This window comes from Balearica regulorum, chromosome 6 (assembly GCF_011004875.1).
Source record: "Balearica regulorum gibbericeps isolate bBalReg1 chromosome 6, bBalReg1.pri, whole genome shotgun sequence".
In the NCBI taxonomy this organism is placed as follows: domain Eukaryota; kingdom Metazoa; phylum Chordata; class Aves; order Gruiformes; family Gruidae; genus Balearica; species Balearica regulorum.
In genome coordinates, this window is record NC_046189.1 from 7,911,184 (window position 1) to 7,936,301 (window position 25,118).

Sequence of the window (25,118 nt, forward strand, 5' to 3'; positions counted from 1 at the left end):
TTTCTTATTGTCTTTCATAAACAAAGTCAGTAAATAAAGGAAAAAAATTAATCCAGCAGATTAATGGTGTTCTAGTGATGAAGTGTGTTATTTTAACGAGCAAGAGAATTTAGCCTTCATGAAATGCAAGCTTAGGCTAAGGATTTTTATAAAACTAAGAGTTGCAGGGTAGAGCAAAGATAAATGTGACTTTGCCTTAAACAAGAATGGCATTTATGTACTTTGGGTTAAACAAAAACAAATTTATTCTGTATGAAACAGTCTGGACTACAAAATCATGCTAAGCACATACTTAATGCAGAACAGTGCATATCTTAACTTGTAGTGACTAGTTGTGACAGTCCTAAAGCACTAGCTACATTTGTAGTATAGCCATGATTGTGCACAATTAATATTTTTGTCTTAAGGAACACTGCTGCAAAAACCTGATAGAAATAATCTCGATGGAAATTGGACGAGACATGGGCAGATTAAGTAGAGTGCCAATATAAAAAAAAAAGGTTCCCCTGAGCTGCATTACCAGTTAGGCTTCAAAATAAGACCTGTCAAATGGGAGAAGCATCCACTGCACAGTTCTCTGCAGCTTAAGAAAGAGATCACAACTGTAAATCATTTTCTCAAAGGAAAGAATAACATTTTAGTATATATGTTAGTGTATTTTTGCCCCATCTGCTTTCTCAAAATTGTTTGGGAGGAAATTACAATATCTTTCACAATTATCTCCAGTATGGAAGAGTGATCCAGCTTACTTAGTTTCAGTGAAGTGAAAGTGAACAACGATCTTATAATGGTAATAACCAGAAAACCTCCCCAGTTCTAAGTCACACTTCTAACATTATTTTTCTTAAACATTTCTTTCCAACTGGTGAGTTTTTATTTATCCAGCAATATCAAATCACTTGGGGCTATACAACAAGCTTCTTCAAGGCCCAGAAAAACAACTAGGGCAGCAATTGCATCATCTTTAGACCAAACTGCAAATTAACTGTGACTCGAGCTGTGCACAGGACAGAGCAACATCAGTCTGCAATATTAGTCATCATGTTTCTGCCCCATTTGCCTGGGGAGAGAAATCCTGATGTTACCAGCTGTATGTTCTTTTCCCTAAACACTGAACTTTTCCATGGGTCCTAAAGCAGAGCTTTAAGGGAATAATCTTGATATCTAACACAATGTTTGATTAGGATTAGAAATTCCAAAAAGCATAGGAAACAGAAGCCTTTATAGAAGGCAATTTTGCTAAAGCTTAATGCAAAATTCTGAGCACGTCCTTGTTAGAAACCAGTGCATTTTTAGCTTAGTTCCACTTTCAAAAGTTTCCCAGAAAAATTCTCAAGTACAGAATTATACCTACAGTCCATTTTAACACAGTGTTGTTAAAATGCACTGTAGGTGCATTTTAAACAGGGTTTTGTTGTTTAATTTTATGTGTCATTTTCGTAACCTCTTACCTAGAACATCCTCTTCTTCGCCATCATCCAAGTCAGTAGTTGCATGCCCAGTGATACCGATGAGCAGCAAGATAAAGGTTAAAGGTAAGGAACATCCCTTCTTTCTTCCTTCCTTCATCTTTCCTGTATAACATACAAATGACAACGTACATTTCAATCAAATTCCTTGAGTGCTCTGCAAAAGTCATTAGCAGGGTAGTGCATAGCCATATGGGTAGACAGACAAACTGGGAGCTTTGGAAATAACAGGAGTTATGTTAGTATAATTATACTGTAAGCACAATGAAAAACAAGACAAGATTTACAGTTGTGCTCAGCTGATTGCAAGTCTCCTATCTCCAGTACAGATTAAAGGCACTGCTACTATTTTTATTTTAAGCCACAATTGAAATCACCTCCCAGAATATATAATGATATAAAATGTAACATTACTTTTCATATCCTGATCAGTTTTACACTATGTATAGTTGGCTGGTGTGTCCAGTCCTTCCAAATAAGTTTTACTCTGTCTGCAGACCCTAGATTCATTGCCGCAAACATAGCATTCTATTTTTAATGAATATTTAATCAATTATAGTTACCAAGTTCCTGGACTTTTGTGTAAGTTGCATTTCACAGGAGTCAGTGAATATTTTGCTACATGGGCTTCAATGCTTTAAGAAGTATTTTGTATCTTGTAGATCCCTTTAATATTGAATACTCAAGTGCAGAGCTATTATTTTTCACATAGGATCCATTGTCATTCACACAAAGAAAATACTTTTACTCCATGGCAGCTGGCATGTTCAAGTTGCCAAAGATGAGGCTATGCATGGACATATCAGAGTACCGCTGTAAAACTTTTGCTTTAACTTTTTTAGAAATGCATATTTTCCAAGTAACTAAAAGTTCCTTAAGGATCTCCGAATTCTAGTTAGAGAATAGGCTCAATATCACCTTTAGCTACTAATAGGTAGATTCCCTATAGATATTCTGTTTTCTTAAAGTACAATGCTAAATTTTGACTAATATTAACTTAACAGAAATTAAAGATCTAAGGACTAGGAAGTTCCTAGCCTTTGGACACTGTTTTGTCTTCAGTGTTTTTGTTTACATGCCTGTGAAGATAGCATGTCTGCATCACCTACAACAGTGAGGGCAGGAGGGCCTACGGGAGGAGATGAGATGACCTGTCACTGTGCTTGGGACACAGGCTAAAGAGATGATGCTGAAGGGGCACGTGACATTAACAGCAGACATCTTTAACAGATTAAACTTTTCTCTGAGTGATATATCTTTGACTATGAAGTTAGAAGTAAATCCTAGCTAGGGTATCTTGGAAAACACCAGCATGCAATGATGTCTCAGAAAGGAGAAATTTGAACAAAGATAGATTAACCAATCTGCCACATTCACTCTGAACTGTGCCAGAGCCAGAAGTGGAGTTATATCTTCAACAGCAAATCAGAATTTTCATTTCTCTCTTGACAATTTACCAATTTTTCCTTTCTGCATACTCATTGTTTTCCTAACTTCCAGCATGTGTAGTAAAAAAGAAATTAAAATAAGTCTTGGTGAAATTACAGACCAGACCACAAGCAGCACTAATTACTTGGATAATTTTTTAAATTCACAATTTCCCTTAGAAGGCCTCAGTATATAATGTAGTGAAAAACACCAAGAGATATCTTCTATTTTCTTTTTTTTTTTAAAGATTAGAATTTTGTGAGAAAAAAACAAAAATATGATTGCGTTCATTTTTTCATAATGCTTTTCATCATCATGCTTTTCTGCCAAAATAAACAAAAGAGTGCATTTGTCTTTCATGCCATTTAATATAAATTTTTAAGCTTAATTTCTACATTGACATATAGAATCTCTTATCCAGATAAAGTTTTGAAAAATGTTTAGCAAAATAATTCAATCTCATTGAATTATTAATAATGATTTTTAAACAAACTTTCCTCAAATATTATTTTTTATTTCTATGAACAAATTCAGAAATTGTTGCTTTCTGCTAGAGAATTAATAACTACTCTTGGAATAGAAACCAACTTGTTAAAAATTCTGAAACATTATGTAAACCAAAAAAACATGCAAGAGCTATAATCGCTCATTTTCAGGTATTTTACAAAGAAATAGAAGTAGTGTTTCTAACTAGAACTCAAATTTTACATTCCTATACTATTTTACATATTAAAATTCAATGTCATTAGGTATTATTTTTCCCCTTTCCCCAGTGACAAATTTCTAGTGATCTGTTTGCTCCATTCAGAGTGAATAAGCCATAAATAATTTTTCCCCAACCTCTTTACTGGAGGAATTACTTACGGGTCACTTAGCTGATCACAGGATATCCCTATAACAGCACTAAAAGACAGAGAAAAAAACCATGGCACTGTGCTATGGATTTATCAGTTATCAGCTCACTCTAACACGCCAGATGTTTAGACTTAATTACATTCATTAATGCCACTGTCTACATTTACTGGTGGACCCCGTTTGCTCCCATTTGCCTTACTTATTTGTCAGTCTGTTTGGAAGTCTCTTGTTTACATGTGATAATTATGTGTTAGTTAATTATTTCCACTTTCTAATACCATCCTCCTTGCAGCTGTTGTCCCAATGTTATCTCATCACTGACTTTTTAAAACATCACACTATTAAAGGAAAGGAAGAGTCTTTACTGCAATGTTCGTTGCAATCCACTGAATACTTTTGAGTTACAGCACCCAACATCAGCATTAGCATGCTCTCTCTTTGGGATATTCTCAGCATTTCTTGTCATTATTCAGGTAATTTTCAAGTTTTCCAAGATCAATCAAAGAACAGATATTCCGTCTCCATTTTTTTTTTTTTTTCTGAGTACAATACATACCCAGCAAAGCAAAATAACTGTTCAAGACCAAGGGCAATGGCCAACATTGACATTACTGTCACAGATTCATCATGTTTGCCCTGAATTTGATCAGCTTCTGTCAAAGTGGATGAAGTTTAATGCCAAAAGATCCATAGAAATAGATCTCTATACAATACCTGGCAAAAAATAGCGTCTTTGACATCAGACACTAGAAATAAATCACATATGTAATCAGCAAAGCTTTTAACATATCAAAATAACGTCATGTAAGAGTATAACACAAATCCAAAATAAACCAAGAAAACATCTCAAAAAGGAGTTCTATTGACTATGTTTCTGCACAAAGTGAATAGAGGTAATAATGTTTCTTTTCAGCTTTCATTGTCCATTCTATGATTGCCAGAAACAGACTACCTCTTCTTACTAAGCATTTGGCCTAATACCAGATTTTCTTCCATGCAAAGTTTCATGGTACATGGCTGTGGAAAAATTTTATTTTTTTATTCAAAAGTTAGAGAAACAGTTACAGCAAATTTTTTTAATCACCCCTGATAAAAAGTCCAGTTATGCTTTAAGAAAGGAACAAATTAATGGTACAAGGTAACCTGAAGTTGTCTAAGATTGTCTTTATGATGAGAGATGTCTGAGTTATGATGTTAGTTTAACATTAATTAAAATTAAAATAAATCCATGACTAAGAAAAATTGTATGGGGAGAAATATTAAGTAAAAAATTTTAACCTACTGCACAAGTACTAAGCATTATAATGTAAATAAAGGTGGTGATAATTTGATATCATGTAGATTGAGTAAAAGCAGGAATATCATCAAATTATCAGATTTGATATTGAGATAGATAGTAATAACTTTCACACTTTTCCTGGCTCCTGTAAGTTCATGGGAATGAAAAATTACAAAATACACTTTCAATTTTAGTTTTTGAAATGACATGGGAAAGGGGAATTTTTAAAGCACATTGTTTTCCTTAGAAGTTTTAATTTGTAATCATTGGCACAGTTGTGACTCTTCACAAAGGAACTTGCAAATTATCCACAACCTCAGCTGACCATTCCAAGTTGTGCCTGGGCTCTCATTTTCTATATTTGAGTTTTTCCAAACATGATGGTAAAACTCTCACTAGTTCAAGAAAATTCTATTTGAATTTGCTTTTGGATCGCTCAAGTTGAGGCTTTGGTTCCTTCTTCCAGAAATCTGCAGAGTATAGATTTAGATTACAAAATTTCATAATTCATTTTCACTCAGTCATCCAGTATTCCCAAAAGTCTGTTCCCAAGTAGCAGAAAAATATAGGAAACAATCAGCCAGAAACAAAAATCCACAATAAGTTTCTCTTTTTCATTTGAAAATAGAATTTTGTATACCATGAGCTACCATATGTAATTGTCAATCTGTGATTACGAGGATAAATTAGTGCATTTGCACAGAGAACAAAAATCTTGGCAAGGTACAGTATTTCTATTCTACTCAAGTCCTAGATTTCCCTGAGAAGAAGGTCTTGTCAAAAGTAGGGCTTCCTGATCATTGGGCAATTTCCCAGGAGGAAAAATTTGGGCTGTATAACTGCATATCTGCCTTTCTGCAAAGTCTATTGACCAAACACAATCTCCTTTATCTTCTTACTAACCATCTCTGAAGGCCATGCAGTCCCAGAACATAGTGTCAGGTATGGGTCGAGGTGGGACGAAGGGGGTGAAGGTTTTAGTACTGACATGCTTAAATCTTTCTGTAGCTTAATTATTTCTTCTAATTCCTAAAGGAAGAGTGAAATCCAAGATCAAAGTGAACTTGGCACTGCTTTTTCAATTAAAAACCCCAAACCTTTTAGAGAAGTCCAAGTTTTCTGATTTAATGTTCAGCTGCCCAGTAAGAGAACTTTAAAGCTGTAAGCCTCTTACAATATTGATTTTATTTCCTTTTTTAATCCATTCTATTTCTTTTTTATTGTATTTATATGGAAAGCATTATTCAAAGCACTTCATCTGTGACATTTGGCTCAGTAAAATATCAAATGCACACATTTGTGAAGCAATGTCTGTCATGGGAAAAATAGGAAATGCTTTGAGTTTACATAATTTATGTTAAACAGTCTGATTATTTAGGCCAAATTCTGAAAATCTCTAGGAGTAAATATAGCCTCTTACTCCAGAAGGGTTCTAATTTAGGACAGTCAGAAATCAGTCCAGCATTAATACCAGTTTTTCTCTACATCAAAGTGTCGTTAATGTAAATTTCATAAATTCCTAAGACATTTCCTTATGAACTGGCATTCTGCTACTCACAAACCAACTACCTTTTGAATGAGACATTTTTATATCTATAACAGACAACATCTAAGTTACATGACAAAGGAGATCAAAGGTCTATGGGTAACAATAGGCTTTGATTTATTTACTGGTTTAATTAAATGCTTTCATTTGTGAATAATGCTATTAGCTTCCCTCAAGCTGGAATATAGGCAGACAAAGAACACCACAAGCAATCAAAGATGTTCCCAGTAATAGATCCTTATTACCTGGTCTTATAACTAGGCCTTTTTAATCCTGCCACCTGAACACAGAAATATGAAAAAGCTCTCAAGATTTTTTTCTTTTTTTTTTTTCCCTGAAGACAGACAAGTATAAAACTCTGTGTGTTCTCCATGCAGTTTGCAGATTTTTTATGTGTTTGTGTATATATATATTTATTTATTTTTTACTTAGCAGTCTCTTCAACATCAGTTTCTATAGTTACCAGAACATTTAGAAGCAAACATTCCTTCAGCATGGTATTTATCTCTAACTAGCTAACTGGAAAAAGCAAAATAAAAGCTAGCATTTCCAGTAGCAGCCAAAACCAGACAGCTTTAGAAAATGGCATAAAGTGACATTGTAATGACTGTAAAAGTGACTCATTCACACTGACAACCCAGGAAATGGACGCAAACACACACACACACAAAAGGCAAAGGATATAAGTAAATAATGAATAGCAGGAGATCGGATGTACATAGTCAGAGGTTGAATTTAGCACAGCCAAAAATTAAGATTAAAAACTCTTATTAGACAGGATTATAGCACCTCTAATATAAAAGCAGACCTTTTTCAGTTCGCTATATTTCAGAGGCATTATATTTGCCGTCTGATATCTTGCACTACCTACTAGGACTTGTATGACACAGATTTAATTAGACATACCTGTAGTATTGTCTCCCAGCTGGCAGAGTCATTGAGTTCCCTTAAAAAGTATTTTATTACATGTGCTATTTGGCAGCTATTTGAAGCATCATGTTCTCTCATTTACTCCAGAAAAAGTATGAAGTAAGTATGAATTCCTCCCCCTCTCAACTTCTCTTCCTGCTGTGCTGTACAGTAGCATCCCTAATAGTCCTGAAAAAAATCCCCAAAATTAATAAGCCTACCAGAACACCACCTTTCTTTTTTCACGTAACTACAGACCTCTCTTGCCTTTTCACTTTACTTTATCAACTCCTTTCACTTGTGCTTGAAAACTGTTTTCCATTTTCCCAACTTAGCTGCAGGACCTATTTATTCCCTCCTCCTAGTAAGCTCACACCTGGCACGAGGTACTTTTGCCATCAAGTCTCACCTCAACTTCTGTTTTGACACAGCTCCAGACCCTCATTTCCTCCTCCATCAAGTTCTTCTTACCTGGCTGAGTCGGGGCCTCACTCACATCCATGATAGCCATCACCCAAGAGCTAGGAAGTGGGTATATTCTGGGAGGCAGAGAGATGGCGAGAGTACGCCTTGGCAATAGTAGCCTGCAAGTCATTTTCCTAACTCTCTGAATTATAACCTCTGAAATTAAGTGATTTTCAAAATACCTGCACTTCTCATAGCAACACTGGATTTGCCTACATCAAATCTTGTAACAACTAGTGATACCTTTATGGAGAACATCTAACAATTTTGTAGCTACTTCTACTAGCCATAGGGGAAAAACCCAAAATACATGGTATGGGATCCAACATTATGAGCTTATCGTAAAGGACATACCGAGGACATTATTTGAATTTCAATTTTGACCTTATAGAAGACTGATTCAAACAGTAATAAAGAAGTAAGCCATTTATTTATTTAGATGCGGCAACTGCATCTATCTGACACACCACATCCCAATCTGAGGTAAATCTACTCCACGTATACAGCCTGTTTTCATTGTGATGTAGCTTTCAACAGGCAAAGGAAGTATTCTTTTGCTCCTACCAAAATCTTTTTAAATGTAGACTAAACAAAATTATTAGTTCACATAATTTCATAAATCTTAAAAAACAAACCACTAAACCCACCACACTCAAACCTGTACTACTCAGACAGAAACTACTTGTTTGTAGCAACAATGTAGGTCACATAATCCTATTTTCAAATGGGGAATGCCTTCAGCATCCTAATAATAGCTACTTTCAGAGCGCAAAAGCCACTAGGCAAAACCAACAAGCAGCAATATTAGTTATGGTTTTAGGAATACAGCATGGCAGTCCCAACATCAGCATTATGAAGCCGCTAGCTTGTTTTTTCCCTAGCAGTTTGGGCTGGAAAAGTATAGTGTATGTTTTCAAATCTCAGCTGTGCTTATTGATAAATAGTCACAAATTTAGAGGTCAGTAAACTTACCACCATCATCTTTTCTAATGGAGAGTCACTTCAGTGCTACATATTTGTTATCAACCCAGTTGTGTGTAATTTCACATTGTACACACTACAGAAACACAACTATTCAACTTCACTAAAGCAAAGCTGTCAGTTAACTGAAAGTCTAACAGGCAGGCACAGGAGGAAACTACCTGCCGCACTGATGCCTCTCGTGACCGATTTTGACCATACTTTTTTTTAACCTTTTGTAACCTCATCGTCACATTTTGCACACATACCAAAAATCAAAATACAAATTTGCTTGCTTTGTCAAGTAAATTTAGCTCACTCTATCTTCCCAGCTGGAGACACTGCATAAATTTTTACTGCAACGGATATATGAGCTTTGGATCATCATGCAGGTTAGAAATGCTGTAATTGCCATCAGTGGGAATACTCCCAGATTCAGACTGCCTCAGATTGTTACTCCCCAAATGCTTAAAACCAACATAAAATAACACTGCCATAGAGAAGAAAGGGTCATATTCCTTTCACCTCTCACCATAGTATAGATAGTGCTGCTTATTCTGGTGGCAGTGCCAGCTTCTGTGGACCTAGAACATTCACCAGATGAGTCTCAGAGCACGGAAAACTTCAGCCTCATCTTTCTACACTACTTTTTCTCTGCCTGATGAACACATACATCATCGTCCAGAACCTCATTGTGTTATATGAATACAGAGGAAAAAGATTGCTTTTCAAAGTAGAAATTGTTTACAGAAAATGCTAATACACTGCTGCAGACCTTTCTGAGAAGTTCATAAAAACTGTACCACCTAAGAATTTCCTTCATATAATACTTGTATTTCTAATTTACTTGCTGCAATTGCTACTTTCGATGTAGTTATTTTAAAATCAGGTCTTTTGGAATGCTCTATTCTCTGAAAGAAGGTTGAACTTTCTTGTGTCCAGATTATGTCCTCTGTCAACGTGTTCAAATTCCTAGTTTTATTTTTTCACTAAACAGTAAATCAAATTAACCAGTTAACTTCAGAGGTATACTTAGTTATGAACAGCATACATCATGGAAGTTGACAGCAATACTAAAGATGGAAAATTAACAGCTGTATTAACAGTAACAGGAAATAATTAAGGAAGTCAAACAAAGGAGTTAGGAGAGAAAATTTAAAGGACTAAAAATACGTCTATTTTGCTGTGAAATAACTATGAGAGGAAAGGAATTATACATTTTCCCATATAGTTTTGGTTCATTCTATCCCCAGGGGCACTTTTTCCCTATTGTAAAGTAAAAGCAGTTTCATAAGAGAAACACACAGAAATAGGTAATTTGTCCCTGTTTTTTACGACAGCTCTCCCTGGTTTCAGTGTGAGGAAGAGCTTTAGATATGAAGATCCCATCTTCAATCCTTCCCAAAATATCTATCCAGTTCTGGTTTCTTTAGGAATTGCCAGCTTCTCCTAGTTCTTAAAGGGAAAATATGACTGTTCAGAATGCAGCCCAAACAAACAGCAATATTAATGACTGGAATTAGACAGATGTTAAACAGTTTGCTCCAAAATTGTGAGATAAGAGTCATATAACTCTTGAGGCTCCTAAGAAATGCATTAAATCTCCAGATTGCAAACTATGTAATGCACAATATAAGGATAAAGATTACTGAAAGTCAGTTTAAAACACACTTGGAGATTCTCCAGCATAAAAGTTACAAAAATTTCAAATAAATGGATTTATCAAGCAACTGCCAACATGACTACTTTTTAATGAACCCTTTCATGTGGGATATTCTTGGCAGGAGAAAAGGCCGGAGTGGAGCCTTAATCATCTTTACCTCCTCAATATTGCTCTGTGTGCATTACACACAAAGTAAACTTGATTACAATTCTCAAATTCAGCTTAAACAATAATCCAGATTAATTTACTGTAGATATAGATCTTTGGTGCCTTCACAGACAATCACAAACTCTTTCTTAGCAGAATTAAAGAATGAGCAGAAGATTACAAAGGGAAAAGGCTGACAATTTTTCCCAAGTAGGTGCCTAGCAATTCCTAAAGCATGTCTTTGCAGTTCATATCTATACTGACAGCTGGACTTCCTGTCTTTGCGTCTATCCATAAGACATTCAGGAAGGAAGGTTTATATCTTTACTTGTTTTCCATGAAGTACTTTGATGACTAATTTCTAGAGTACTGAGTCACATTGACCTTTCACATACTCCCCTCATCCAAATTGTTATTTTCTCCCTACTCCACTTTTCCCATTGTTACGTGCCTTTTTCTCTTTTAAATTGTTTTTAGATTTTCATAAACATAGTTATTTAAAATTTTAACTAGCTGCTTTTTTAAAAATATAGGCTAGTATCACTGCTTTTCATTACAGAGATGCTGAAAATGAAGTTTATGTCAATTCTTCCAAGTAAAATAGTAAAATTTTATAAAAATCACCAATAATATTCTGGGGTTTTGGGGGTGCGGCAGTGGCGTGTGTGTTCGCTACATTGTCACCACTGCAAGTCTTATTTGCTACTCTCCTCATTGTTCAAGTGTTTTTAGTTTCTTGAGAATTTCAATATACATTGTGAGTGAATTTGGCTTATAGTAGCATCAGCTTAATTTGTTTTTCCTAAAATGTTCTTTTCCTTCTCAAAATATTAATTGCTTCAAATGTTATATGCCTTAGAAGGATTTGAAATAGCTTAGCAGACCCCCATCTGAATCAAGCCTCCCTTGAAGATACTGTAGTGGAGAAATTGCTTTAAAAAACAAGATGATTTTGTTGGTTTTTTTTTCCCTCAAATTCCAGCTATTGATCAAAATTAACAGAGTCACCTTTAGGATGGCGTTCTCTCAATAAACTGCCTTGGAGTTCAAAATACCTTAGTCTGATATCCTGACAACCGAAGATTAGTTGTATTAGTAATCATAAAAGTGTATTCATTGTCCTACTGTTTCAAATTTACAAAGAAAAAAGTGTCCCTTTTTGCAGCACTCATTGCTGGACTTTGAAACCAAACATCTGACTACTGCATCTACCACATTCTAAAGAAACCATAACAATAGATACTCCTTTCTGCCAGCTAAAGCAAAAAAAAAGAAACAACCCTCACATAAAACTGAAAGTCTGTTACAAAGTACTCACCAAACTCCTAGCAACAGTTCTTGAAGAAAGAAAGAATTCCTAAAGCAGTGCTGAATATGATCCTCCCCTATTATTCCATGTTGAAGGGGTGTGGTGTAAAGCTACAAAGGCAGGATTGCAACCTGATCTTCCTAAAGCAGGCTCCTGCCTGTGACTTAATCAGCTACTTCTTGTTCTTGCTTTTTGTAGAGCACATGGGATTACTCTGGGTAGAAGTCAGAGGGCTGCAGCAGCAGCAGGGACACTTCCTGTTTAAAGTTTGCGGATCTGCCTGCAATTTAGAGCAACTGTTTTCTAAACAGCACTAAGTAAAATGAAATGCACTTCTAAAGACGAGAGACAGTCTGTAGAATATTCTATTCATTGTACCTTGGCAGGCTTTGATATGACTCTTGAGGATGCCATATTCACTGCCTATTTAAGAGAGATATGTTGTCATTTACTGTTGGGTTTTTTTTGTTTGTCTGATTGTTTTTAAATAAAGCCATGCTCTTCACTCTAGATCCAGGCTGCATTCATCACAGTATCTGGAGCTGTATTACAAAGGCTATTCTGCCTTCAGCTAGAATGTACCATCTATGTACAAATCACGCTAGTATGTGTTAAAGCTAAAGTTAAGCATCCTTAAGAGTACCACGGCTGAAGACAGGGACGAGGACTCTCGTTGTAAGACTGAGACCTTGTAACTTGTGGATGTAGAGACAGACAACCAGAATCCTAGTCCTGGACACACAGAATGAGAATTTCCCAGATAATGAATTAAACAGCAACAGAGACAAAAGTAAGAGCTGAAGAGCAGTAACTTACACAGTCAGTAGCTGTAACCAATTACAGTTAATTCAGGGCACAAACAAGTGAGTTAAATCACTTTCATTGAAGATTTATATTTATCTGGTCATCGTTATCTTAACTGACTATGAAAAATTTCCAGCCTGTTTTAACAGACTATCTCTGATACAAACAGCAATGCTCCTGGCAGCTTCTTAGATCTCCTGTCTGTTGTTCCCGACTGTAAGAATTTCTGTAACACTTTTCAGGGCAAAGTCAGTACTCAGCTGAGGCTACTACTACTTGGGTGAACAATCAAATGGATTAACTGTCCTGAAATGGACTAGAAGCAGTCACAAAGTAACAGGCAGTTTAAATGCTGGGGCGGGCATCTAATTACCAACTCCTAGCTCAGATAAAGCGAGGAGCAACCCAGCTGAATGGTCAGTTGAATGGAAATGGTCAGTCTGTCATTTGTGTGACACCAAGCCACTGAAAAACATGTTTTGGGGCCCATATGTTAAGAATTGGTATCTGGCAGTGCTATCGATAAATCTCAGGGTCACACATAAGACAGCTCAAAACAGATGTACTAAAATAACATCATGACTTAAAAAAAAATCCCAGTTTGTACATTTATAATAGAAACAAAACCAACTAGATTTAAAAAAAAAAACCAAAACAAAACAAAAACCACCAACCAAAACCCCAAACTTCTTAATTTTGCTTTTCTTAAAATGCATCTGTGTGGATGAACAGGGATTAGTTTCAAATTCACTCCACTCTACAAGGCATTTATAAGGGAGCTTCTTTATTTTTAGTCGTACCAGATACTGAATGGCCTGAATTTACCAGTCTATGAAAACATATTCCTAATCCAGGGACCCGACCTGGTCAAAACTTCAAGTGGAGTTTTTTGGTTTTAATGAGAAATATGTATTTTTTAAAAAAGAACATTCAAAAGAGAATTTTCAAAGTTTGTGTCATAACGTGTTATCATCATTCCTTCTTTTCCCCACAAAATTTCGCTCAAGTCACTCAGATTTGATGTGCAAAATAATACAGTAATTCTGAAAGAAAGAGTCCACACAGACGTGAAAAATAAGAAAATGCTACAGTATGAAAACACATTTTTTCTTCTTATGGTCAAATAAGTAAACAATCACATATAAAAAAAGTATTTGGGGGACATAAAAGAGAATGAAACCCCTTATTTGAATTAAAAGTGAGATTAAGAAATCTGTGGTAAATAATAAAACAGGATGAGAGTAAAAACAGTAGCATATGTATGAAGAGTACATATCCAAAAGGAAACTTCAAAGGAAACAGTATTTCGTTTTAAGATTAATAGTTTTGCTTTCTATCCTGTCAACGTGTCTCTAGTTCCTCTGTGCAGTCCTCCTAATTTAGTTGCCAGGAGGGTCTCTGGACTTCTTTGTATTGTAACTATAACATAAAAAGCTTTCACTGAAACTGGAATCAGACTTAGAACATGAAAACAAAGCCGGTTTGAACCTTTAGTGGGATCAAAGAAATCTGTTCAGCTATGACCTGGCTTAGACAATCACATTAACCTCTATCTTCCCCTGAAACCTGCTGATAGCTTAAGACAGTTGTCCACAGGTCCACAGTGAAAAAAGTCTCTACAATTCTAAAAAACCATTTTTTTTTCTTTTTAGAAGTAGCTTTCAAGATCAGCAAGATGAAATCTGTGAATTAGTTACTGTAAAGCATTTTTCTAAGGTCCTATGGGAGCCTAGAAATCTCTCAAAAGGTAAAACTTGCAAATCACAGAACTAACCGACCTAGTTTCTCCTTGAGACATCACTTAACTGTGGTTACTTTTATTAAGCTTTGTTGCTGTTCTGAAGAACCCAAGAATCCTTACTTAGGGAATTTCTAACCTTTGAGTACGTGACATAATCATTATGTTCTCTCTTCATGCTTAGTTACGGCATGTGCTATGTGAATCAATTGCCAATACAAAGATTACAATTTGGAAGATTACCATTTCACATGACTTCTGAGGTCAACCCACAGAGTCAAACTCTGGCCAGTTACACAATAGTAGGAACTGTATATGTTATTGAATCAGTGTGAGAAAAGACCATTTACAGTACATATATCAGCAGGCTAGCTACCAAATTCTGCTTCTTTTTCACAGAACACACTGCTATGCAGCAGGGCCAGTACAAGTCCAATATTCCCGCCCCCTTTACAAGCTGCTTTCTGCTGGCCTATTTTGAAATTACTTGGTTTTGACAGTCAAATAAAAGCCCAGAACGCATTTATATGATTCTTCTCCTAGAACCAGAATAGCTTTAGTCAGGGGTTACAACTCCAGAACATCACAGATTGGAGAGGGACAAAGAAGGCCCAGCAGGAAGGTCTGAAGGATAGTAGGCAGGTGCTAACTGAGTGCGTTCCAGATCATTCATATCACAGAGAACTTCCATAAAGAAGTTTGACATGAGCACACTTTATACTGCATTTTGATTTAAAAAAAAAAAATATTTGACTTACAGCTCCATTACTCATGACCTCTATGCCTCACTATATATCAGTAAACAGAGATATACAAAAGTACAGCTAAGGTAAACTAAAACAGAGATGCCATAAAACATGCCTTGTACAAATTCTTGGAATACTCAAAGGTAGTTTGGGTCTGGAGAGTTCCAAGCTGAGATGATTAGATAGTAGCCTTCTGACAGTGCATAAATTGCTACCCACAAACTAAGAGATCAGGGAATAAAAATAAAAAATAAAAAAAATGGGGGAAGGTTTATGTGAGAAGTCAGCATCATTACAAATCTGATGAATGAACAGACACTGCTTGAAAAGGCACACTGGCTACCATCTGAACACCAGAAAAATACTTCGGCTCCAGGTTCTCAGCTAGCAGCTCTCACTATGGGCCTCTTTCTGGTGACAGCTCCATTTTTTCCAACAGCAAAAACAGGAAAAAATGCGCTATCCCAGAACACCTCCTAACATAGAGCTCTATCTTGACTACTGGTCTGCAGAAGGTAGGCAAAGATAATAATCGTAATGGTAGAAGTCTTAGGATTTGAAAAATGCTTACAACCCACAGGTCAAAACCAACTGACTCTTGAGGCACACTAGTGACTTCAGGTAAGATACTCAATCCTCCTCTCTACACCATCTGCTACGGTACCACCACCACCTACTTTTCCACCAGTGTGGCAAGCTATTACTGGTTTTACGCTGGGAGTATTGTTAGTGCCAGCAGGACATCAGGAAAATGGAAGACAAGGGCTAGTAACTCACCTAATAGCTTCAGAGGCCTGGGGCAGCGTCACTGTCTTCTGGAATGTCTGTCATCAGTTTGGGTTGGCGGTCATGCTGAGACTGAAAGGGATAGAATGAAAGATTGTGGACTTCAAATTCTCCTATGCTGTGCATCTTTATTTGTACAAAGGAGATGAGCTTTAGCAGAATATGTTATGTTTAACCATAGTGCTAAATACATGGTGTTCAGAAATGAAAATGATGCACAAACGTCCAATCTTGTTATTGTTTTACTGCACAAAAACAAAGATAAAGCAGCACAAAACTATATGAAAAGTTTTGTGTGTGCATATATAATACATATGTATTATTTTTTCGAGCTGTATTATCCCTGAAGCAAGATTTACTATGTAACACAGTTTGAAAAACACAAACGCATTTGTTCACACAAGCTGTTCTTCAGGTCATAACACAAATACCTCTCAGTGAAGGCGTGACATTACTTGGTCTTTAACAATATAAATGTTTGTGATGTTTTGTTGCCCCCTAGTGATCCCACTTCATTTTTCCACTGCTTAGTTCTTTAAAAATTTTCATAGAGGCAAGAGCTGCTTGTCTCCTGCCTTCACCAAACTGCATTGTAACTTAGTACTTCTACTTGGTACTTGAATTGGACTAAAAAGTATGGGTATTTCTGAATCCTCCTAAGGAACTAGATAGGAAGTTTATGGGAAAAATACTACTAGCATAGTTGGCTTGCCTGGTGAGGTTGAAGTCAGAGCTAAGATGTAGCAGTCACTATCACCATACAGAGCAAAAGCTCCCAAGGGCCTTTTCCTCAGCACAGACACTAATCATCTTACTGAGTGCAAGGTTGCTGCTCTTGGAGAATTTCTGAAAGCACTGAAAGTTGCTGTTTCCCATGTACAATAACACGCCACAGGAAACAGGAGGGGACAGTCAGCTACCTATCACAGACTCCACATTTGCACTATTAGTAGTGAGTTTTATAGCTAAGTGTTACATTATCTTAAAATTAAGTGATCTTTTTGAGGCCATGGAAGTATATGCCTGCTTTTGCAGCTGAAATCATCCACATGTTGATGACGTAAAACTTCAAAACCCCAACCAGGTTCTAAAATAGGAACTTAAGGTAAGTTCTTTTTAATAAGAGTTCAGCAAATGGGTCTATTACTGTTTTATATCTGCTGCATTATTTTTACTGTGGTCTTTATAGCATTTAATATTGAAACCTCACCTAAAAATACATGAAAGGGAAGTGAAAATGAAGGATCTTCTCCAGTGAAAGGAAGATCAGAATCCAGCAGCTGGCCCTTGAAAACCTGTCTCTAATACAATCCTCTATTCTCCCTTATTGTTCTTTCTTGTAACTTCCTATTCTTTTATAAAAAACATGGCTATCTCAAGTGTTTTCTGAAGAATGAAATTAGAATGAATAGAGAGGGTGATTTGTTGCTGATAGCAGAATATTGAGATAGTACAGTGAGGAAACTAAAAACACAGGCTTTGTTTCTGCCCTCATTTCAAAGGTAGAGGGCATATTACCACCAAGGTGACTGATGGAAATGTAGGAACAATTTTAAAGGGGAGAGAATCTTCAAGTTTGTCAGGCTTCACACCCAAATTTGTTTTACCACAGATGACTTAGGGTTTTCTGCTTTCCAAGTCAAACAATTAGCAAGGCTAACAAGGGTAAACTGGGTAAAGTGAAATATTCTAAGTGTGTTTTGTTTGGTTGGTTTTTGTTTGTTTGGTATTTTGGTTTGGTTTTATTTTGGTTTTTGGTTTTTTTTAGGACTGACAAGAGGAAAGGAAGCAGTGATGGATAAGAGGAAACTGATTATCAGATCGATTTCTTACTGGTTGAAAAGTTTCCCCAGTCTGTTCAGTGAGCTGGGTCTGCTTGTGGAGCATACTTCAATGAATGCAGCATGTATTCCATTGTTTTGAGCTGAAAGGTGTATCATGGTAAATTTACTTCTGCGCTACTTTATAAATGACCATGTATATTCCCTGTAATATTTTTTTTTTTATTTTCCCATTCTTTTGGTCCGTACCACTTTAAAAACAAATTGAGATTAAGTCTGATGTTATATTCCACTTGCTAGTAATTTGAGGCAGAGGCCTAGAACAAATATTGCTTCTGGAACAAGTAAACACATGATGATTTCCATTTCATGAACTTGTAAGCTTGTTCTTCAAACTGTGCTTTTAGTTTTCAATCAGTTTTTCTGTGTATTTCTTTTTGCTTATGAGCTTAAATAACCCATATACTTATTTCTTCATCAATTTCTTAACAGTGGATGAAGTGGTCAACTTGGAGCATACTTTGAAGCTGATATCCTAAAGAACACGTTCTTACTACTTATTACTATATTTTTGAAAAGCATAGAAAAAAGCTACTTCTATAGTATGATTACAATAATCAGAAAGTACAGAACATAATAACGTAATATTTTGAGTAATGTGGAGATTTCAAGATTCAGTTCCAATCAAATACTGAGGAAGTAGGGGATCAGGTCAGTACCAAATATCACTCGCTTTTAGCACCAGAAGCTATATGAGGTTTGAATTTCATTACAAAACTCACACCAACTTCAACCAAAACAGAATAAGGGACTTCTCACGTAAAAGGGCAGTAAGCATTTGGTCACCTTCCTTGTACAAGGAAGGTTTCTTAATTTTTTTTTGGTCTTTTTATTTCATTAATTTGATAAAAATTGGAAGACCTTTCCATAATACAGCCATATTTAGATCTGAGGTAGATCATATCTCAAGCGAAATATAATAGAAATACTACCTACTGAATTCTGTTGCTACTGTTAAATAATAAAAAAAACCACATATGAAATGCTGCATAATCTTGTTAAAAAAATTGCCTCACTGGACAAAGCACTTGTTTTAAAATAAATTATTCCCCACTTGGCTCACCGAATGTCTAATTATAAAACAGATATGGGTTAATTAAACATTTATATATTTTTTCCTAGATTAGCTATTTATCATGTTTTGCATTCTCACACAGTGTCCATTTATCCTCTCAATGAGTCCAGTGCTTCACTAGGATCATAGTAAAAAAGCCTCCCTTACCATCCATGTTCTTTAGCATTCATTCCAGACATAGATCAATTCTAGAACTGGCTTAGACACTGGATGTCACTGTTGCAGCACTAAGCTTAGGTATTTTATTCGGAAACAGGAGGCAAGTATACTTGTATGTATTTTATTCCTTCATTAATTATTAAAGGATTGCATTCCTGTGCAGGTTGAAGTCAGTGTGAGTTTTATTATAGGTTGAGTACTTAGAAGTGTTCAGGCTGGAGGATAATTTATGTTTTCAGGGGAGACTATTCTACCAGTGACTTTTAATTTGATTTTTAAAAATCTGTTTCTCTTTTAATTTAAAAATGTGCCCTTTCTTAGTTCTTTGTTTCTGCTGCTCTGAGGAGATTTTTATTTATGAATATATTTTTATATATACACAGTGTACATAATTCTGGTACTACATATATACACACATGTATATACACACCAGTACTAGAATTATATACATATTTATGTGTACGTATGCACATACAACATCAACATAAGATTTCTAAAAACATTCCAAAATAATTTTCTTGGTAGGTTCACATAAGCAATAAATTTAAAGGATTAATTACTGAAAAAAATAAAACACCTACCCTTTGCCTTAACAAGCCTGAGGGTAAGCTGAACAATAACAGAAACACCAATCTACATGTTCATAATTTTGAAAAGTAATTTAAGCATGTGCGTAAGTAGCTTATAGAATCCCAGAGTCTTACTCAGAGAGGGTTTTCCAAAACCCCTTGAAACATATTACTTCAGCACCAAAGTTATCAACTATAAATACACTATCACAGTAGTATTTAACTCTTTCCAATTCTCATTTAAATGAAACAAAATGAAACTAGATGGAACCTGGGTTTAGATAGACAACCACAAAACAAGCAGAATTCCTATTCATTGGACTTTCTACTGATTTCTCAGAAAATTTTAGTTCCTTTGTCTTCACAAATTATGAATAGAAGTGAAAGTTATTTTCTCTATGGTGAATTTGACTGAGAGACACTAGTTATAGATGCTCCTATGAACAGAACCCAGGTCACCTTCTGTGCCATTTTGTTTTTTTCATATATCAGCTTCTCCTGTATGGTATGGCTGAGGAATAAAGACAGAAGGTAGAGGAGATGCTCAAACCATGACGTAAGGAACAACAACAGGAGTTTCACAACATGCTTTCAGAAAAGTATTTTGAGGGTATGAGTAAATAAAGGAGATGGCAACTAAGGACATCACCATCCACTGCCAGTTCTGGGAAGTCTGAGCAGCTAGTAATGAAGCATTTACCAGCAGACATGCCAAGCCCATATCCACCCCTCAAGCCCCTGCTGCTGCAGTGCCAGACCTGCTTCCTTCTGTTCATCCCACCTCAACACTGTGCTGTATGCTCTTGCCAAGAATGGCTCTCATCATCCTTGTCCCAGTTGTCATTTCTGTTCTATCACCCGCTGACTCCTAACGTCTAAACCAGACATAGAAAGGCAATCCAAGCACATAAACAAGAAACCTGTTTCCCAATCCTACTGAGCTGCTAAAAAAGAAAACAAAGCATTACCAACAACTACTTTGATAAAGACCTGCACTCCCTGGGGCTGGCTTGCAACCTGCCAGGTGTTTATTTGGAGAGGAAAAGGCTTCTCTGGGAAATACAGAAAGAGCAAAAGTTGTTTGGGAAACGCTGCATAAGCTTTGGCTGTTTTCAGATGCTATCCAGTATCTAAGATGACATCTCTAAGCTCAACAAGCTCTTAAACTGTTCTCATGAGCATTAGACAACTAAAACCAGTCAATTGTTCCTGTGTTCTCTGCTTACCAGAGAATGGACAATTATTTACACAATGTTGATAATTCCTAAAAGGCACAGAACAATTGTCTGCCCTTTGTCGTGTTCCGGCTCTCCAAGAAGCTGGGGACAATTCAGGTTTCCTTCCCACATGACAGAACACTAATTCATCTTCAGCAAAGCTCATGCTGCCTTCCAGTATTATCACTATTTTTTCCAGTAATAGAGAATAAGTAATAAATAATGAGCAGATTAGACACAGGTAGGAAGTCTAAATTTAAGTGTGTACTTCCAGAAAGGGGAAAGTACTGGATTCAAACTGCAAAAACCAAAGCATGTTCAAAGTCCAGTATCATACTGTTTCGAAGCTAATCAGTCAAGAGAAAACTGTGTCTAACACAGATTTTGTACACTGTAATACTGAAACTCATGATGAGATACCAACAAGTTGTGTGTCGCAGGTCCTGTGAGACTACTCTAGGTGGAAGACCCCCTTCAAACTCATTAGGTAAGAGCTACCTTAGATGACTGCTATGTATCAAATTATTTGCTGGGTAAAATCACTTGTTCCTTTACTTAGTAGCAAAATGACTTCAACTAACACAAGATTCAAAACATCTCTTATGTGCAAGACTTTCATGGCATATACACAAAGCAACAAAAAACCAAAACAGATCCTTTGCAAGATTGCCTGTCTCAGGAGATAGGAAATGGAACATAATGCCTTTCACAAGAGTTTTCCGTTTGGGCTTGATCTTTTCAAAATGAAGAGTAAACATCTGTGATGCTGACCAGCCAAAATCACTTAAGCGTGTGCCTAACTCTAAACACGTAAGTAATAACACTGGAATAAGGAAGTATTTTTAAAAGGAGAAAAACACATAATAGGTTGCTACATAAAATTGTGCTTATTGCTGCACTCTTGTCTCATCCAGCAAGTTCAGACATGTTGTTCTGGTCAGTAACTGGATGAATGAATCAACTGAAAATCTATCTGTAATAGTTCTTTAACAAATTAATTAAATTAATGATGGCTCGTGAAAGATTTACTAATAGTATTACCAGAGGACAAGTCAGACAGGAAACAAAGTGTAGTCTACGGAAGACTAACAACAACGCAATGATCCTGTTTCACTCTTTAGAAAAAACAGTATTTATAGGAGCTTCATGGGTACTAAGTACATCCTTAGTACAGCATACTTCAACCCAATTGTTCAGAATACTCACAGAAGTTCTATTTATAACAAATGGAAAATTGTGTGGCTTCTATGGAGACATCCAAATTCAATTTCTGTAAAATCCTAGTTTGCTGAGTGGCAATTTTTTAAATGGCAAGTATCTTCCACTGCAATATTCTGATCATATAAACAGCTTTTTCATAATCACTATGAAAGACAATATAAAATCAAAAACCATCATCACACTTTTGGATGCTTCTCTGAACCAAACTTACAAGAGGTATGTTTTTTTACAGATGAGATTTCCTTCTGATGCTGATTTTGTGAAGTTTTAATAATGCACCTTTTTCATTAAAATCATTATGAACTTAGATCAAAGGTTAAAGTCTCTCTCCATCTTCCCTGAATTAGCCCATTTTAAGAAGAAAACACATGGAAAAGAAGGATCTTTCATAAAGCTCACGTGCTGTTGGTAAAAGATTAAGAATTACTCTATATTTTCCTTTGATCCTCTGCAATCTCTTTCCAGCACCATACAAATCTCTCTAGATTCTGGCAGAAACCTGACAGTTTATTTGATTTCTTTCCCACAGCATGTGGGATAGCAGGGGTAATATTTTTTGCTTCCTTACACTACAGGGTAACAAAACCTGCCCAGAGCCCAGACGCTGTAATACACACACCCTGCTCTATTACACTGGATAACTACTCTAATAGAAGCATATAAATTTCTTTCACAGAATAACCCTCCTACAAACAAGATGCAATTGCTTACACCTATGTTTCAAGGAAGTTCTTAATGCAAACTACTTGCAATAATTCAAACACTGAAACGGTTTCCTCTCAATAGCTAAATGTAGGCTGAACAAAGGTTTCTGACAGTCACCCGAGTGAATGTATTTAAATATCCCCCCCAACAGATTTTTTTTCCTCCAATATTCTTTTTAAATTTTGTTGCTGCTTGGAGAAATACTTGCTATATAGATATAAAATACTTGTTTATGGTGGCTTTTCATCATCTCTCAAAATTCATTTAAAATTTGACCAAATAAATTTTTCCCCTCAAACACTTTGTAATCATATATAAATAATAAAAACCCACAACCACTTATAGAAAAATACTATAATTATTTAAATAGACTAAGAAGCTTACTTGGAAGCTATAAAAGAAACTATGTTACTATTAGATTGATTGAAAGATTTCCAATTTCGGATCTTTTTGATGGAAAACCAGGTTTTTATTATATCCTTCCCTCCCTCTGCCCTGAAATTCTGGAATACACTGACATGCATAGATTTCAGCCAGGAATTAAAATGAAGAGAAGAGCTTTATATTCAGAGATACAGATTCTGAATACCAACTTCCTTTAAGAAGGCTCTGTTCATTTTGTTATTTCTTCCAGTTTGACTTTACAAAAACTAGTTGTAAAGTCAGATCTTGTCCACTGTGCAGATAGGTCTAAACTAAGTTGCCAGTCTGTGTGATCTTTTGAATATCTCATATTAATCTTTCTTAGCCACCATCTGCGCCACAACCAGACTCATGCTGGTAAGTTGAAACTCAATGCTGTACACTGACTGAGCCTGGAAGATGAGCACTTGTCAGCACAGGGAACGTCAACTAAGTAAGCATTACAAATAGTTGAGCAAGACAATTGAGAAAAGCAGCAAAATAAATAAAGAAATTGGAAGTTAACTGGCACCACTTTTTGCTGCAAAGTAAAGGTTATCACCTCCAGCAATGAGAGGTTGGTTATATTCTAATACATCTGTCTTTATGATCTGAGATGCAACTTTGACTTGGTGTGCAGAAATACAGCAGTCAAGTAGTACATGTTTCATATCATGTTTCTCTTTACACACATAAATGTTTGCATATATGTATGGTTGGATTAACATTCATTCAAAAATAAAAGGGCACGTCAGACACCAAATGTGAATTCTTTGAAGTCTAAATAACTTTTGTTGACTATCTTTTCTTGTTAAATGCCCATTTCTATACATGCAATTTTGTGCTTCTGGGTTCTTTGTACAGGCTAGAAGTGGCAGGTAAGTACTGGGAAGAGCACTGTTGCAAGACACTGAACACGAAGAATTCAACACACTCTCCTCTGGGACACCATGGAGATTGCATTATCATTCTGTTCTTAGAGAGATGTCACAGGTCTCTAGCATATGAAGCCTTGTAAGGATTGAGCTACAATAGTATGCAGTGTAATTCCTACTTGGTCAGGACAGAACAACTTCAAGTTTTGAGGGTAAATCATCCCCAGAAGCTCTTTAGGTTAATCTTGCAGACTAAATTGGCATAAATATTTTAGTTATGCTTTAAAGAAATAACTTCTCTCTTTTTGTATCCTGCAGAAGGGAACCATGTGCAAACAGAGATCATCTAAGCACGGAAATCCTATAACTGTGCTGCTCTACCATTTCATGAATCAGGTCCACAAAGTATAACTCTGATCATTCAATCAGAAGTGTGACAAAGGACAAACTTCTGTCTTATTTTTGTTTCATTGCTGTTGAACTGACAAAAATAGTTATAAGTATGGGTGATTTGTAAATAAAAGAGGCTTAAACAGGTTACAGGCCCAGAATAGGGTTAGAATTGTTCATACACTGAAATGCAAGAAGAAAAAAACCCAACAAATTAAGTTTTTCAGGATGTGTTCCAGAGATATAAAGTGATGCGTATACAGGCAAAAGCATTTTTAAAATTTAAGGTTTTTCTTCATTTCTGTGAGTGTGGTGCAGGGAACGGAGGATGAGGCCAAATTTAACAAGAAAGCAAATCAGAGTGTACTTCAGAGTAATCTGTTCATGAGGAAAAAAAAAAACCAACCAACTTTGTAACGTATGGACAAGAACATATAATTTAATGAATCATTTTCAATATAGGCATCTTTGACTTTACTGTATGATTTTGTATCTTAGCACAGAGACCATTAGTTCAATAAGTGCTATTGATAAGGATGTAATATTTTTTTCTTTTTTTT

The 25,118-nt window shown here is 35.9% G+C and overlaps 1 protein-coding gene across 1 annotated transcript in view; it reads right to left on the minus strand.

The window, feature by feature from the left end:
• Positions 1-7,507, minus strand: part of TFPI (tissue factor pathway inhibitor) — a 31,964-nt gene extending 24,457 nt beyond the window's left edge. Inside the window, 2 exon segments of the mRNA XM_075756132.1 lie at positions 1,452-1,574; positions 7,484-7,507. Coding sequence (XP_075612247.1) covers positions 1,452-1,569 — 118 coding nt within the window. The 5' untranslated portion in view covers positions 1,570-1,574; positions 7,484-7,507.
• Between the last annotated feature and the right edge of the window lie 17,611 nt (positions 7,508-25,118).